At 48.9% G+C, this 17739-nt stretch overlaps 2 protein-coding genes across 2 annotated transcripts; one reads left to right on the top strand and one right to left on the bottom strand.

Moving 5' to 3' along the window:
* Nucleotides 1-6718: 6718 nt before the first annotated feature.
* dctpp1 (dCTP pyrophosphatase 1) lies at nt 6719-8033 on the bottom strand. The gene has a single exon (XM_037471233.2). The coding sequence runs from the start codon at nt 7912-7914 to the stop codon at nt 7381-7383; it is 534 nt and encodes a 177-aa protein (XP_037327130.2). The 5' UTR covers nt 7915-8033; the 3' UTR covers nt 6719-7380.
* An 8-nt stretch (nt 8034-8041) lies between these two features.
* Nucleotides 8042-17510, top strand: gatb (glutamyl-tRNA(Gln) amidotransferase, subunit B). The gene is made up of 13 exons (XM_037471230.2): nt 8042-8319; nt 9011-9164; nt 9270-9383; nt 12022-12220; nt 12350-12472; nt 12614-12727; nt 13162-13246; nt 13673-13717; nt 14052-14244; nt 14336-14469; nt 16101-16179; nt 16312-16446; nt 16538-17510. The coding sequence occupies exons 1-13, from the start codon at nt 8171-8173 to the stop codon at nt 16661-16663; spliced, it is 1650 nt and encodes a 549-aa protein (XP_037327127.2). The 5' UTR covers nt 8042-8170; the 3' UTR covers nt 16664-17510.
* Nucleotides 17511-17739: the final 229 nt, after the last annotated feature.

Genomic DNA, 17739 nt, shown 5'->3' with positions numbered 1-17739 from the left:
GCTCGAGTCAATGCGTAAGTTTACATTTGAATTACTGTTATACAGTGTTGTGTGTAATTAATTTCTATGTAATCTAAAAACTGTAATTTAATTCCGTAATTTAAAGTAAAATCTGATGTAATTGCATTAAATGCTGCATAAACTATAAAGCAATTCTGTATAAAACAATAGTGGATTTAACATCAAATTTTAAAAGATATATTTTTTCAAGAATAATTCATGCAATTGTATAATGTTTATTTGAAAGCATTAAAAGTGCAGTTTCTTGTCTCTCCTTGTAATGTTCAAGTGGTTGAAGTTGATATGGGATTTAGAAAGTAATTAGTAATAAGTAGACCAATACTTTCTAGAGATAGTCATTATTACATTAATCTAATTACACTGTTGAAGAAGCCAGTTGTAGTTAGTAATATAAGTGACTTGCCCAACTGTTATAATATCAGAAGTGAAACTGGAAGAAGAGTGTGTTATTCAACCTAATTTTAATTTTCATGTAGGTGCAATCTTGCACATTAATACTGTGGATGGACCTCCTGTTGACATAGTCCGCTTCATTTTCGGAAGGTGCAATGATGGGAATATGTGTGCCATCAATGCATCCAACCACATTCGGAAATCCTAAAAGGAATTCTATTATTAGTTTTGTCACGGTTTGGTTCTGCTATGTCTTATTTTGTAGTGGTCATGTCTCTTGTGTTCCTGGGTAACTTCACTTCCTGCCTTGTCCTGTGATTGCCTGATTGATTCCACCTGTGTCCAATCACCTGCACCTCCCTTGTGTATTTAAGCCCTGTGTGCCTGTTGTCCTTCGTCGTGTCATTGTCTATGTGTCCCTCGCCGTTGGAGCACGTTATTGTTTTTTTGTCAAGATTAAAGAGCACGTTGTTCGAGAATCTCTGCATTTGAGTCCTGCTTCCGCCTGCTCCAGCATCGTTCATGACAGAATGACACGACCAAAGAAGGACTCAGCGGAGTGGGGTCCCCAGAACCCGTTCTGGGGAACCCGTCTGGCTCGAGGAGGGCCCCGCAGCGTGCAGCGGGCGGCCCACCTCGGGTCCGGCATTTGCCTGGGACCCCCAGCTGCCTCGGTGGCATGCGCCATCGGCCTTCCCGGAGACACGGGAAGGCGTTCCGGCCGCCGCCCCACGCTGACCTCAGGGGAGGTCACCAGCGGGCAGTTTTTGGCACCCGAACCCGCCTTAGTCTGGCGACCCTTTCCTGGGGTCGACCCTCATGTCGACCCTCATGTCGACCGGGTGCTAACCTTGGCTGCCAAGCTACATGCGGCCTACAGCCAGGCAACAGGATCACCAAGACCCACGCCCCCAGCTCCAAGACCCACGCCCCCAGCTCCAAGACCCACGCCCCCAGCTCCAAGACCCACGCCCCCAGCTCCAAGACCCACGCCCGTTCCGGCCCCCAGAGTCTCGTCTCCGCCCGTTCCGGCCCCCAGAGTCTCGTCTCCGCCCGTTCCGGCCCCCAGAGTCTCGTCTCCGCCCGTTCCGGCCCCCAGAGTCTCGTCTCCGCCCGTTCCGGCCCCCAGAGTCTCGTCTCCGCCCGTTCCGGCCCCCAGAGTCTCGTCTCCGCCCGTTCCGGCCCCCAGAGTCTCGTCTCCGCCCGTTCCGGCCCCCAGAGTCTCATCTCCGCCCGTTCCGGCCCCCAGAGTCCCGTCTCCGCCCGTTCCGGCCCCAAGACTCCATTCTCCAGCCCCGTCCCCACGGCCCCCGACCATGACCCCTCCCTCCCACCCTCTTGGGACCGCCTGGAAGTCGGTCCTTGAAGGGGGGGTGGGGCCAGGGGTTGGGTCGGCGCCTCCCGCCACGACGACGCCGCAGCCGCACTGCTCGGCGCCCCCCGCCACGACGACGCCGCACTGCTCGGCGCCCCCCGCCACGACGACGCCGCAGCCGCACTGCTCGGCGCCCCACGCCTCGACGACGCCGGAGCCGCACTGCTCGGCGCCCCACGCCACGACGACGCCGGAGCCGCACTGCTCGGCGCCCCCCGCCACGACAACGCCGCAGCCGCACTGCTCGGCGCCCCCCGCCACGACGACGCCGCAGCCGCACTGCTCGGCGCCCCCCGCCACGACGACGCCGCAGCCGCACTGCTCGGCGCCCCCCGCCACGACGACGCCGCAGCCGCACTGCTCGGCGCCCCCCGCCACGACGACGCCGCAGCCGCACAGCTCGGCGCCCCCCGCCTCGACGACGCCGCAGCCGCACAGCTCGGCGCCCCACGCCTCGACGACGCCGAAGCCGCACAGCTCGGCGCCCCACGCCACGACGACGCCGGAGCCGCACAGCTCGGCGCCGCACAGCTCGGCGCCCCACGCCACGACGACGCCGGAGCCGCACCGCCCGGCGCCCCCCGAGACCCCGAGGCCCGGTCGCCGACCCGGCAGACCCCCGAGACCCCGAGGCCCGGTCGCCGACCCAGCAGACCCCCCGAGGCCCGGTCGCCGACCCGGCAGACCCCCCGAGGCCCGGTCGCCGACCCGGCAGACCCCCGAGACCCCGAGGCCCGGTCGCCGACCCAGCAGACCCCCCGAGGCCCGGTCGCCGACCCGGCAGACCCCCCGAGGCCCGGTCGCCGACCCGGCAGACCCCCCGAGGCCCGGTCGCCGACCCGGCAGACCCCTTGAGCACCCCACGCCATAGCTGTCGGGTCCCCACCCTGCCGCCCCTTGTCTGATTTTCATGGTTCTGCCCCCCTTTAGGACCGTCTGGAATTCGGTCCTTGAGGGGGGGGTTCTGTCACGGTTTGGTTCTGCTATGTCTTATTTTGTAGTGGTCATGTCTCTTGTGTTCCTGGGTAACTTCACTTCCTGCCTTGTCCTGTGATTGCCTGATTGATTCCACCTGTGTCCAATCACCTGCACCTCCCTTGTGTATTTAAGCCCTGTGTGCCTGTTGTCCTTCGTCGTGTCATTGTCTATGTGTCCCTCGCCGTTGGAGCACGTTATTGTTTTTTTGTCAAGATTAAAGAGCACGTTGTTCGAGAATCTCTGCATTTGAGTCCTGCTTCCGCCTGCTCCAGCATCGTTCATGACAAGTTTACTTCCAGGGGTCGCAGCAATATGCTCTTAACTGAACGTCATTTATCAGGTTAGCCTCATTTAAACCGATTTATACATCACTGACCTGCAATCCTGTGAAACTCCTCTTTGATGGCTTTCACGGGTTTGTGCCCAGGAAACAGCACAAAAATTTGGAGAAAGCGCTTAAGAGCGAGGCACACTTTCCTTAAAACTCTGCAAACAGTAGCCTTACTGATATGTTCTGCATCCCCAATGTTATACAGAAAACTACCATTTGCAAAGAAACGTAATGCAACGCAAAGCATCTGCTCGGATGTTAGAGCACGGCCGCGATGGCTGTGGTTTCTGATGTAAGGATGGATGAGATTATGGATGTATCTTATTGACTGTAAAGAAAAACGGTACCGCTCAAATAAAAATGAATATGGATATGACAAAAAATCCACTCTGGGTCTCAAAATCATCTCCCGACGTAAATGCAACTCCCTACGGATTAATGCAGCCTCTTCATCCACAGGATCGTCCATAAAAGGACATGCCATTTCATTCACTTGATTTGATGCGCTCTGCGTGACTGAAATGTGCGCAATGAATGAATACCGAAAGAATGAATGAGGTGATTAAATACCACTTCCTCTTTAAAAAAGGGGAGGAGACGAAATAAACTCTGGGTTTCCCGAAGAAAACCTGCTCCCGACCAGGTTAGGTTCACAGAGTAAGTTGCCATGGTAACTGACTCTGAGTATAAGTTACCTCTCTTTCTGAAACAGGCTTGACAGGCTTGACTCTGCTTTCTCAGGTTTAACATACCTCCCATTCTGAAACAGAAAACTCAGAGTTTCCCTCATTTCAGGGTTAACATACTCAGAGTTTTCACTTAACCTCCTTTCTGAAACAGGCCCCTGGACGCCTGAACACAGTGAGTCGTTGGGCAACAGTTGTTGTTTGGTTCAAGTTGTTCTCGGCGTCTGAGAGGAAATAATACCCGAGCCTTGAGGTGAAACTGTTGCTGACAGACAAAAGCTAAAAATACTGAGCCAGACACACACATGGAGGAGGTCAAGGGCAATAACATTCTTCCACTCAGCCCCGAAAACGTAACTTAATTAAAGTGAGGGGATTAGGTGACAGGTGTTAACAATGGAACATACAAACGAGGTCACAGGTGGGCTTCACCCTCCCGGAATGACATACACAATAAATTACTTTTCACACAACATTTGTTTGTTATTTTGTTTTTGCAGAGTTACTCAGAATGTGGCCCTGTTTAATTATCTTGATTAGCTTGATAAGCATGTGTATTGTATAAATATTGTATAAAGGACATTTGAATCATTAAGATATTTATGCATCCAAATATTTGTGACAATAGAATTCTGTTCAATTTGTCATATTCCATCAACTATTTCATCACCCCAAAAAAAAAAGCAAAGTGCAAAATATAGAAATGAAGGCGTTGTCACACTTTAAAGATGTTGAGAATTCCCAGCTTGCAGACAATAAAAACCATGGAGACACTTGAATAAATGTTTGGTTGTTGGCAGAGATTTTGACTTGAAACACTGTCAACGCTGCCCTTACTTTTATAAAAAATGAAAAAACCTTTGCCAAATGGTTGATGTTGAGAATGGATCAGTTTGGGGTATTTAAGATGCGTTTCTCACTGACAAAACCCCACAAAGGGGAAAGACATCATGTCTTGCCATTAGCAACGGTCCAGCATCTCTGTGTGAATGTGTGTGTGTGCGTACACGTGTGTGTGTTTTGGATGCGATTTGATGTGCTAGACGGCTGCTGGGTAACCCCACTGTGTGAAAATCCGACAGCTCCCACTCAGTGACGGGATAAAAGAATGTCTGTGTGTGACTCGGATGGTGAAAAGGAGCAGGAAGTGGCCTTAAAGAGAGAAACCACCGTTTATTCACACAATAACAAACACATTGACTCGAGTGAGCGTCCCTTTGGAAGCCATCGGAAGCAACAAGGCCCCGCTGCTGGTGTCAGGAAGGAGGAGAAAGCGCAAGATTAAAACTCATTAAAAGTTTCAGACGGATTAAGCCCTCAGCGCCGACTTCACCACCGAGACGTTTACCATGGGAACCTCTCGACTTCTCGCTCACAGCATGCAGATATGAAGACGTCTCCTCCGTGAACTTTCAGCTTACGTTTTAGTGTTCATAAGTAAAATAAACAGCGAGACTTGGGCACCTCCTTTGAAATAACTGGTCTACATCTATTTCCATCATTTTTAAGTGAATTAAATGCACCACTTTTGATGAATTTTGTGCTCATTTCCCAGGTATTGTTGTAAAAAAACAAAAAAAATGTAGAAATGACTTGCATGAAATAGCAGGTACAGCTTACGTCAAGTCAATTAAATCGGGTATTACACATTAGTTTCTGACTCCGCTTAAAGTATTAAAGACTTATACATGGATTTCAGAGAGCGTCCCCATCACAGCAGCATTGGGGAACACCAAGTGGAAAATGATTTCTCAGCCTCAATGTGCAAACACAGATATGGCATAAGTCCTTTTAATTTACTGTGTAACTCATTTGTCTCAAACGTATCGACGGGCGACGAAGCGAAAACGGCACGTTTCAAGAGGGTTTGTTGCTCATGAACAGAATGAGGAGTATATACGTCTTTGAAGACATCTACATACGATTCATGCATACGCTGCAAACCTCTAGCAGACATTGATTCAATGTCTGACCTTTCTAAACGAGGTTGGAGCAGGATTCAGGGACAGATTTGGAAATTTCATTGTACGGCAGAACTTTGCTGCATCCCAATCTGACAAATCTTCTACACGATGACTTCTAGCAGTGCCAGTGTTCTCTCAGGCTGAACGTACTACCCGTCCACCCAGCGGGTGTTGAGAAGAGAACCCTTATGTGGCGACCTTCGTGTGATTTGGTGCACACTGTTGTGCGGTTCACTCTGCAATTGCAAAACTCATGTGAGGGACAGATTGTTTTGTACTGGAGAGCAATCAGTGCACAATACACAGGTAACTGTGGCAGTGTAGAGAGATTTATGACTTGAAAAACATGCTCATAAGAAATATAGCTCTCTTTAACCCGCACTCTGAAGAGCTTTAAGAGGGAAAATGATGTATTTACACATCCCAGTGGCAGCAGAGGAGGAGGGTTTGCGTTTCCACATCTTTTGCACACACACACACACTTAAACGTGGCCCGCCGCATCACCTTCGCTTAACTTTAAAAGCCGTTTGCAACGAAGCGGGGGGGGGGGGGGCTCGATGTGTACACAGAGCAGCGTCTTAGTGATGCGGGATCCTCTGCAGCCGGTGGATGACTCACTCACTCTGAGCCACTGAGCAGCCGAGGGCAACGTTTGTTTCTCGCAACGCATCGCGTGAAAAAACAAAACAAAAAAACAGACGGACAACTTTGATGCCGTGAGGCTCTAAATGGAAGTTATATATTCCGCTTGGAAGTTTCATTCCAGGTGGAATATGTAGATTGGCTGACACAAATCTCAAAAAGGCGATAGTTCAATCCCCAGGTGTCCAATCCCCAGGTGTCCTTCGGCAAGACACCAGACCTCAAATTGATGATAGTTCAGCTTTTTTTTTTTACCTGGCAAGTCGTTCTTTTTTAAATTAAATGATACATAAATGCAGCATATCAAGGAATTGGTTGCAAACGCTGCGATGATAAATCTTGTCTAGAGAGGTCGGGTTAATTTGTTTTTGAATCGTGCTACATTAAAAACAGGAGGTATTTCCAATATATAGGGAGGCACATTTGAATGAATGGCAGTAGAATACCTATTAGAACTAGCACCAAGCAGAACTATTTAACGTTTAAGATAAATCATTTTAACCAAATTTCAAGGCGCTTATTTACTCTGATCTCATAAGGCCTCATCTCGTAACCAGACTGACAATAAGCAGCAGATGAGGCAACAAACAGTCAAAGCAACTTTTACTTCTGACAGAAACGTGATAGTTGCGATGTGAATAAAACCTGAATTCAAAAACAAATTTTTACCTGAGATGGGGAAACTCACATGGTAACAGATTTTCTAAAAACGGTCAGTGAGAAATTGATTCTTCAATAGACTCCCCAAAAGTTACTAAACAACAGAAATATTCTCAGCAGAGCATGCATTGCCTTCAACTCACACGTAGATCAATGAGGCACAAAAACTTTTTTAAAAAAAAGGTTAAACAGAATCAGGCCCTGTTGTGACACGCCACGAAACACGCGTGGATCACAGCACACACGTTAAGAGCAGAGGAAAAGCCATTTCAAGTGTTCAGCAGCAGTATATAAAAAAAAAAAAACAGTCCAGGGTCTCAACTTTAAACTCAGTCCTTGTACTCCGTGTACTTCTTGGCCGACCCGTGCACTTTGCTCGCGGGGTACTTCAGTCTGTTGAGGGCCATCTTCCGAAGCACCGCGCGCGGGAGGTCGACGCGGCACTTCTCGGCGAGCTCCACCAGGTAGATCATCACGTCGCTGAGCTCGTGCGCCAGGTGCTCCCGTTCCGACTCGGTCCAACCGGGCAGGCCCTCGGCCACCTCCCCCCGCCACTGGAAGAGCTCCGACACTTCGCCCACCTCGCCGACCATGGCCAGCAGCAGATTGCGGGGCTGGTGGAACTGATTCCAGTCCCTCTCGTCCGTGAACTCCGCCTGCATCCGCCTGATGTCCTCCATGGTGGGCTGCGGGCTGAAGGTGAACCTCTCCTCCCCGGTTCCTCCGTTCTGAGACGGGGCCTCCTTCCCGTTGACTGCCGACGAGTAGGACTTTTCGCCGAAAGAGTCGTTGCCGCCATTGAAAGACACAGATGGGTCGTCGCCGTTTAATCCGCAGGCGTCTTTTTCGTTTGTGGCCATCATATTGAAGGATTTTTTTTAAATCGTCTGTAAAATCAATGTTTTAAACTTAGTACACAACCCGATCTAACAGCGGTGCTACAGCCATGTGAAGAAGTCGCGCCAGTTTTCTAAGCGGAAGTGACGCCGTATATGTAGGAAACCGCAAAGTTACCTGAGACTGGTATTTGTAGTTTTTACATCGCAACTAGCGTCGTCCGCTGCGATGTAAACTGTCACTTTAAAGCACTACAACTCCCTTGTTCTGTGACGTAACAACATGGCCGCCTCCTCTGTAGCAGTAAGTGAGCTGCTGCATAAGATGAATAAAAGAATATCGATATTGTATCCAAAGGCTTCGTGTATCATTAGAAGTATAAGCACACCGAGTTCGCGATGCGAGAGTCAACTGAAGCTGAGGACAAAAAGGTAAGTGAAGGATGCTGGCTAACTTACAGCGGAATACTTTATGCTTCACGGTGCCCCTGACCTGTCCCTTCATAGATATTAGTGTCCCTCCGCTAACCTGCAGTAGAGAATATATGGTTCAATAACACCCAATGGATGAGATTCCTCCGCCAGGTCGACCTATCTAAAAAGATAATTGTTATCAAGATTAATCAGGTTTATTCCGTGGCTACTGGAACTAGCTCCCTGGATAGAAACAAGCTGTGTTTACATTTTGATTTAGATCAGCCGTTATAGTCAAATCAATGATCCCCCTGAGAGTTCTACCTGTTTACTTTCTTAAAGTGTGGACATCTGCAGTTAACAGATTGTTTTCTTTTATTCCGTGATGCGACGGTGTAGCATCTTATTGTAATACATCCCTTTCCTGTTAAAAGCTCTCCCCATTTACTTAAGTATTTTGTTAAATGAGGCCTTGTCGTGTAAGAGAAGCTTTACTAGAGCACAAGACTAACTGGCATGATTTGTACTTCACATCATTACACAGCAAACAACAAACTGTACAACCGGCACAGAGCAGGTGGAACGTCTCATTTGTCTCGAGGGAGGGATGGTCTCCGGTTTATGTATGCTTACATAATGCTTACATCTCTCTCTCTCTCTCTCTCTCTCTCTCTCTCTCTCTCTCTCTCTCTCTCTCTCTCTCTCCCAGCGGTTCCCAGCACCTGGTGGGCGTGGTGGGTTTGGAAGTGCACGCCCAGATTAACTCTAACACCAAGCTGTTCTCCGGCTCGCCGGTTGGTTTCTCGGCACCCCCCAACTCCCTGGTGTCTCCCTTTGATGCATCCTTACCAGGCACATTACCCGTAAGTGTTGTTTCAACTGGAATCAGACAAAAAAAAATAATCTTGCAACCCTTTCTTGAGAGCACTTCATGTAAGGCAGTAGGACTGTTGCACGTGTCTCCCCAGGTCCTGAACAAGCGATGTGTCGAGGCAGCGGTGATGACGGGATTGGCTCTTAACTGCACCATAAACAAGAAATCCCTTTTTGACAGGAAACACTACTTCTACGCCGACCTCCCCGTGAGTTCTCCAGCCGCCCGCTTCTCAACGGTTGCTTTCCGTGCAACACCTGGGTTTTTTACGACACGTTAATGGGGTACTTTATCTGGCGAGCCGCATCGGAAAGACACTATAGCCCTGCACACCATGCTGCATCATTGATTTGGCTTTGATATAAGCTTTCCTCGTCGACCCCCCCCCCGACTTCTCCCTCACAGCTTTGCCACTGCAGTCTCCCGGCCATGAGCCCTAATTGAAATAGGGAGCAAGTCCTGCTGAAGCAGCAAAAAGGCTGTTTGCCACACGTACGGACGAATGGCACCGAAAGCTGTTAACGAAAACACACTGGCCATTTTCTTTAGCTGTCTCATTTCCCTTAGTGCACTCCTATTTGAACATTTTCCGCAGCTCATTTCCCTCTTCGCTGATGATTTGGAGATAGCTATTTTTTATTTTATTTTTTTAAATGCTTTTTCTGTTTGAGGAGTAGCGTATATATACTATGTGAATATCCAACAACATGCCATACGGGTTAGCTGTCTGGTCGAGGTAGAGGAGATTAAAGACACTCATTGATATTTCCATTTAACAGCCTCGCCCAAGAGATGTTCACTTTGCTCTCTGTAATGGGGGGGGCTCGCATGGCAAAGTTTCACTACCCCTCAGAGCCCACGGGGTAATTTGACTTCTATTATGAGTGACATTTTAAAGCTGAGATGAAAAAGACCAAATGTCACAGGAACTCGAGGCTTGCCCTACAAAGACCTTTTCTAATAAATTGAGAGATTCTCTGAAGACGGCTGTTGGGGGAATTTTGCGTCCTGAGTGTTGGAGGTCAGTCGTTCCCTCCTAAGATATTATGTTAACACGGCTTTGGGAAGGTGATGAGGAGGGCAATGAAGAGCTTAAGTGGATTTCCCAAAGATGCGGCTTTAAATGAGAATGCTGTAACCCCATGACGAAGCAGGAAACACACTGAGACAGAGAATCAGATGGTATTTCTAATAATAGCACTGATATAAATGAGTATAGAGATATAAATTGCTGCCATTGATATTTCTGAATGGTTTCTGCTCTAATTCTTTTGATAACTGGACTGTATTGTGAAAATATGACCGTTGAGACTTAATGAAGCACAATAGCTTTCTGTAGATCTTAATAGATGGAGTTTTTGTGCCCATTTAATATTTCACAGACTTTACTGGTTATCACACAGTTGCAGCTGGACATATTTTAATCACAATGCTGGGGAATGCTTATCTCCCCAGAGTCCATGCAACTCTAAAATTCTAGCAAAACCCTCCCAGATGCAGAGGGATTACTGTTGGCTTTCTCCTTTGTGCGTTTGCCCGAGATTGCATCACCTTCTTTTGGAATAACTCTCAACAGCTGACACGCAGCGGGAACAATAACACCCGATTGCAATTTGTATTTTTCTCCGAGATATCCCAAACAACTCATGGCGGCCGGTTTATTTGTGCTTAAAGTTCACCGTGGGCTCTGCACACAATAGCTGCCGTGGCCTTGTTGTTTAAATAATGGTTTATTTAGCAGCAGTCTCATCGGCGATTCAAAAAAAGAGACGCAGCTTGAAATTGCTTGATAACCTGAAGTCAGAGTGGTTTAAATTATGCAGATGATACTTTTCACATGCGACCTAAAGTTTGAGTGTAATCAATGCTCATAAAATCAAACCAGGAGGAGGATCAAAGGGGGGGGGGTTATCCTGCCCTTGCAAAATACATTTGTAATTTGCGTCGTGTATTATTGATATGTTTCACTAGAATCCCCTGATTGCATTTTGTGAATCACCACAGCTGGATGTAAAAAGGGTGTGAGACTAAGCGGGGGTCTGCTTGGGAGCCGACCGGCCTCGGCCTTCCATGTGTTGAAGTTGGAAGAAACGGGGGATTTCTGAAAAGCAGCATAATGAAATGGTTTTCACATAGAATCCATCAGATTTAGTGAAGAAGAACGGGAGTTAAAGAAGAAAACCAACTCATAAGTTGTTTTTCTCTCATCCTATTTAAAGTAGGTACTTATTGATTGTGTCAATCAGGCACATTGTATAGGGAGCCTGTTCTCACTCTCCTTAGCATGAGTGATGCTAACGTGTAGTTCCTGTGGTGTGGTTGCCATAGTAACGCTGGAAATCCGTACTCGGCGGCGACTCTTTCGGGAGCGGAGGAGCAGACGGAATTATCATTGTTATGTTTTTTCTGAAAAGGAGCCTCGAGTGAAAGCGGCAGCGTGCTGTGCTGCTGCATTCTAGCGACGGGCTCCGGCCAATCAGCCCGCCGGGGGGTTTTAATTGATGCCGCCCGCCGCATCTCTACAAAAACCCAGGACGGCCGCTGCTGCAGGGCGGCGCGGTGGTGCGGTGGTTAAAACACTGTCGCCTCACAGCGAAAGCAAGTTTGCATGCCCCCCCCCCCAATGATCAGAGGACATATAGAGCAGACGACACCATTAGCACCGAAATATTATGCCATGCGGGGCCAAACGTTTTCCAGAGAATTCTGATCATTTATTCTCTGATTTTTTAGAATGATCCCCCGAATGACCGTTTCTCCAACCTGACACTGCCACTACCTTGCTGGCCAGGGCTTGACGACGGAACCGCCTGCTCCACGGACTAATGGATTTTCCAAATTTTCAGGCCGGATACCAGATAACGCAGCTCCGGCGGCCCATCGCGGTGGACGGCGTGCTCGCTTACAGCCTCCTCGGGGGGAAAAACGGGAGCCGGGTCGTCAAGAAAACCGTCAGCATCAAGCAGATTCAGCTGGAGCAGGACAGCGGCAAGAGTCTCCACGATGACGTGCGCTGCCAGACGCTCATTGACCTCAACAGAGCAGGTGACCTTGGGTGGTGCTGGGATGTGCCGGGGCAGTTCCATGCGGTGCAGGGCAGCCGTAAAATGGGTCGTAGTCGAGTGTGTCCGATGCAGCTTCAGAGACGTGAAACACGGGTGTTCTTATACACAGGTGTAGGCCTCATGGAGCTGGTGATGGAGCCAGACATGAGCTGCGGCGAGGAGGCCGCCGCCGCTGTCAGGGAGCTTCAGCTCATCCTGCAGGCCCTGGGCACCTGCCTGGGGAACATGTCCGGTACGGAAATCCCTGTCCCTCTGTGTGTCTCTCTGCCTGCCCCGTACCCCTCGCTCTCTGTTTTTTTTTTTTTTCTTCTTCTTCCTCCGAAACCCGGCAAACTTCGAAAAAACCAAACCCATGTCCCGTCTCTGTCCACAGAGGGACAGCTGAGAGTGGACGCCAATGTGTCCGTCCACCAACCGGGGGAGCCTCTGGGCGTCAGGACGGAGGTGAAGAACATCAACAGCGTCCGGTACCTGGCCAGGGCCATCGGTAGGTTCCAGATGTCCAGCGTGTCCGGCTTGAGCGTGCGGCGGGTATTCAGGGAGGTTCTTTGAACACGGTTTCATGTGATCGGGTCTCAACTGGCTGCTGCAGGTCTCTCTCTCTCACACACACACACACACACACACACACACACACACACACACACACACACACACACACACACACACACACACACACACACACACACACACACACACACACACACAGAGACAGAGACAGATAGGACGTTGTGGCGAATGACGATGTTCTTCTGCAGGACTTCTAAATACAAACTTGGCAGCGGTGTACACGTGGTACAAATGTGTTTCGGGAATAGTTCGGGAATGCAATGTGTGTGTGTGTGTGTGTGTGTGTGTGGTGATGAAAGCGCTGCATTCACTCTTTTTTTTAGTTACTCTCCTTTTTTTTGCGTCCCCCAGACTACGAGATCCGGAGACAGGTGGAAGTCCTGCAGAGAGGGGGCACGGTGCAAAACGAGACCCGGGCGTACGATTCAAAGTCCGGGTAAGAGGGGGGGGGGAGCAGAGGGCCGCGACGCCAGTACGGCGCCCCCTCCGACCGTTACTCTGGAGCTTTTTCGTTAATCGCGCTGAATTTTTGTATTTGGCGTCCTGTTTTTTTTCCCGTTTTCTGAGAGCTTATGTGCCACTCGGAGTGAGCCAGTTTATTTTCTCTACTTTTGCTTTGTAAGCTGAGTTTTATGAAACGGTCTGTGTTCGTGAACACCATGGCGAAATCATTTCTATTAGGTAAAAAAAATATAAACATATTTGACATTTGGTCCAATCAGCAAATCTTCCCGTTTAAGAGCCTTCAACCAGTGAAGTTTTGGCGAACCTCCTTCCGATTGACTCGTCAAGTCGACTAATTGTTTGAGTTCAGCTACAATTGCTCTGGTTAATAATCGAATGTCTGCATCTTTTTCTCTAGGGAGACCATTCCTAAGAGGGACAAAGAGGGTCTTCAGGACTACAGGTAAGTGCAAGTTTTTTTTAGGTTTATTGACGTTCACTCATGGTATCAGAAGATAATCCTGCTCCGAGTGGGGACTGAAAGAGTGGCAGGTAGATGGACCTCGGTCTTATTTGTAAGTTTGAGTGGAGAGGGGGGGGAGGGGATGATTGACAGGTTTAAGGCTGATTGAGTCAAATCACTTGGGGAGCAAGGTGGAAGTGTGATGCCATGAGGACTATTAGCCTCCAAACAAAAGCCGACCTCTTCTCTAAGCGTATCTGTCGTGGCGATAAACCCTCCCTCGCCTCCCTTTTCTTCCCCTCCGCTTGTCTCCCCCCCCCACCCCTTCCCCCAGGTTCATGCCAGAGCCCAACCTGCCCCCATTGGTGGTGTACGAGGATAAGGCGTCGCTGCCCGCTGGCGTTGATGCGCGGAGGGTTGTGCTGGTGCAGGAGACGAGGGCGGCGCTGCCGGAGCTCCCCGGCGTCAAAAGAGAGCGGCTGGTGCAGACGCACGGCATCCTGCCCGAGCACAGCTTCACCCTGGTGGTGAGTTCATGAGAGAGAGAGAGAGAGAGAGAGAGACGTGATTCTCGCCAACCGAATCCAGCACCCAGCGTCTCTCTGATGGTCGTTGCAGAACGAGGACGGGCTCACCGAGTACTTTGAGGCGGTGCTGAAGGGGACCACGAAGGAGCCGAGGAAGGTGATTGGCTGGGTGACCAACGAGCTGGTGGGTCACCTCAAACAGCAAGACATGAGCGTGAGCCAGAGGTGAGTCACGTCGTCTCGGCTCATGGACGCACAGAGCTGTTCTAACACATCACATGACATGAAAGATCGAACGGTCCAGCTGTGAACTTTCACTCCGAACTCATTTCCCGCGTTGGTGGCACACGGGAGCCTGTCGGGCTCTTCTCAATTCCAAGTCACAAGCCGCTGCTTTCGAGGGTTTAAAGTTGTTTGTGAGAAACCCCTAAACACGATTTAGTTCACCTGATGTCAGAAGTTGAGCTCCATATCCGTTTACTCATGACTGAACGTAAGCCTGAGACACTTCTCAAGGAATTAAGCATTCGTGGCAGATGGTTTTACGGATAGATTTGGTCCACAAAGAATCTCTCGAACCCCCCCCCCCCCCCCCCCCCCCCCCAAAAAAAAATCCCATTAGCAGGTAAGGCTGTGCAGGGAGAACTAATCCCCCTCCTTGATAAACACATGAACATTAGATCTCTAACACCAGTTAAACCAATAACTCCAATAAACTTCCCTCAGAGCCAGGGTCGTAGTGACGTTTAGTTTTTTTAAGGATGTTCCAAAACAACACTCATAAAATTGAACGAATCATATTTTGATTTTTCCACTATGAAGAGATGTTGCCATAATCCATTTCACGCTTTGACACCACCGCGTGCGGCACACTGAGGCGCTGGAGGCCGTTTCTCTGCTTTCATGGGGGGGGGGGATGCATCCTCCAGATTGAGACTTTAGAAACCTCACTTCAACTTGAAACATATAGATGTATGTATAATACATTCAGAAATTTGAATAATGGATATTTTTCATTTTTGTTCAACTGGGAGCCATTGTTGTCTTAATCTCAAAAACAGGGCACAGATGCTCTGAGGGATACTTTATTTACTCTTCTGCGTGTGAGTCATCCACAGAGAAGGCATGTGCATGACGTTGTGTCCTCTTTGGTTGAAAGTAGGAGACTTGCGGGAAATCAAAGAGCGGCCCGGCAGCACTGTGGAGAGCTGCAGGCGGGGGAAGAAACCCACTAATTGGCATTTTGGGGGAAGAATAAACGGTCTTCGTTAAACATGACGTTTTGCGGCCCTACGAAGACTTTCGGACATGAAACCTCTTCACGTCGCCTGTCCTGTATCACGCGTCACAACCGTTCTTTTATCCCTCTGGTCCTTGAGTAGGAGGAAAAAAAAGCAATTTTGAAGCACATTGAGCAGGGAGCAGGTGAAGCTCACCTGACACGATGTATCAGCATCCTCCAGGTGAGACCGGTCCCTCCTCCTCTCCCGGGGTGTCCCCTCGGGGGTTCGAAGCTGGGGGGGGTGCCGATGACGGGAAGCTGGCTGCCTGGGAGGATTCTTGGCAGGCCCGTGACGGCACACCGACGCGGAGCTGTGAAATATCTCAGCAGGCCTACATCAATGCTCTGTGGAGGCCTGGAAACAACTCGAATACATTAGCAGATTATTTGTCGAACCGAACTTTTCCAGTCCCCGTGCTTTGTGTCAGAACGGATCCGCATCACACCAACAATGATGATCAGTTGAGATTTTGAGCCGCCTGGTACCACTGTTGTTCAAAACCGAGGAGCAAAGATACTTCACTGCATCCCTTAAGCTGCAATGTCCCAAAAACCCCTTTCAATTTGGTTTCAGTCCCATCGCTCCGTCTGCTCTGGCCGAGCTGCTGGAGCTCCAGGAAACTGGACACATCTCCTCTCCGGTTGCCAAGCAGGTCAGTCAGCTGCACAGAGCATGCAATTACCAGCTTCTACCTGTCACTCAATACTGTACACACACACACACACACTGGTGGTTGTTTGTGTTGTAGCTTCACCTGCGTCATCCCGGTTTCCTCTTCCCGCAGGTGTTCCAGGAGATGTGGAGGTCACCGGGCAAGACGCCCGCGCAGATCATCCAAGAGGGGGACTTGGGTCTTGTCAGTGACGCCACACAGCTGCACAACATCTGCCAGAAGGTGGTGGACTCGCACCCGGATGAGGTGAGGGCTCGCAACGTGACAATAGCTGTGATCATATTTTGTCGATTTGGCAGGTTTTCAGGTGTCTTGTGTTTGTTGTGCCTCTGCGTAGGTTCGCGCCATCAGAAACGGGAACAAGAAGGTTCTGAACAAGCTGATGGGCCTGGTTCAGAAGGAGACCAAAGGCCGAGCCGACCCGGTTCTGGTGAGGGCAATTTTACAGAAGAAGACTTTGTGATGGGCCTTTGTGACACACACACAGCAGAGGCCAAAGAAGAGCGATTAATGCAGAGTAATCGTGTCCCTGTCATACAGCGATGGTACCGGGTGGGTTGATGAACTATTGGACATTTTTGTAAATAGTGAAGAGCAACAACCACTGACTTCTGTATTTATGTGTTTTTTTTAAAGTAATAAAGCTTTTGTGGTTAAGGCTCAACAGCTCATAAGTTTGATTAAGAAAAAAATGATCGCATCCTGAAAAATGAAGCCCTTCATTAAATGTTTAATGGAAATGGTTCGGTTAGGAAATAAAGAGGAATGTGATATCAACCAAAAAATGATCCAAACAGTCCTGCGTATAATTATTAGTATTTAATTAAAACTCTGTGCTTTGGGCAACTGCCATGTGGTCAATTATGGTCATTTGTGAGGCCTGGAAATAACACACGATTAAGAGAAAACCTGAGACGGCTCAGACCTCCAGACATTAGAGCAATTAGTGAGCGCCCTCTAGTGGCTGAAGCACCTAACTTGCCTTTTAATTATACTTAACATAACGGTGCATTACCTCTGGATTCTCTCTGGTATTGTCATGTTATTGAAATGCTTGAATGTTCTTTCCCTTAATCTGTATGTTGCTTCTCATTAATGATCAGTACACACAATAATAACCTCAACATTGATCCCTGTAGTTTATTTAAATGTTGCGATTCAAAGTAAGTCTTGGAAACATAAACATAATGGCTAGTTGTGGTTCCCAGATGGAAGTTTAAGTCTGAGAGCCGGTGGCCGCCTCCAGGGCCTCGTACATCCATTTCCTGCAGTTTCTCACAGGGAAATACTTTCATTCTACTCTAACACTTTGGCAAAAATATGTTGACTTGTGCATTCAAGGTCTAAGGATGAACCGGATATTGAGGAGCTGTACAAAAGTTGCTTTATCTCATTGACCTTCAATCCTTTGTACAACAGATATATCAGCACCAGGGTCACAGTTCAAGGTGCTGGGTTGTAAGGAAGTAGTACGTTCCAATTTAAAGCACCCAGCATGCAACAGTACTTCCTTTGCGGATGCAGCACATACTTAAAGTA

The sequence above is a fragment of the Pungitius pungitius genome, chromosome 9 (genome assembly GCF_949316345.1).
Source record: "Pungitius pungitius chromosome 9, fPunPun2.1, whole genome shotgun sequence".
Taxonomy (NCBI): domain Eukaryota; kingdom Metazoa; phylum Chordata; class Actinopteri; order Perciformes; family Gasterosteidae; genus Pungitius; species Pungitius pungitius.
Note: the sequence above shows the minus strand (reverse complement) of the source record. Positions and strands in the feature narration are given on the sequence as shown.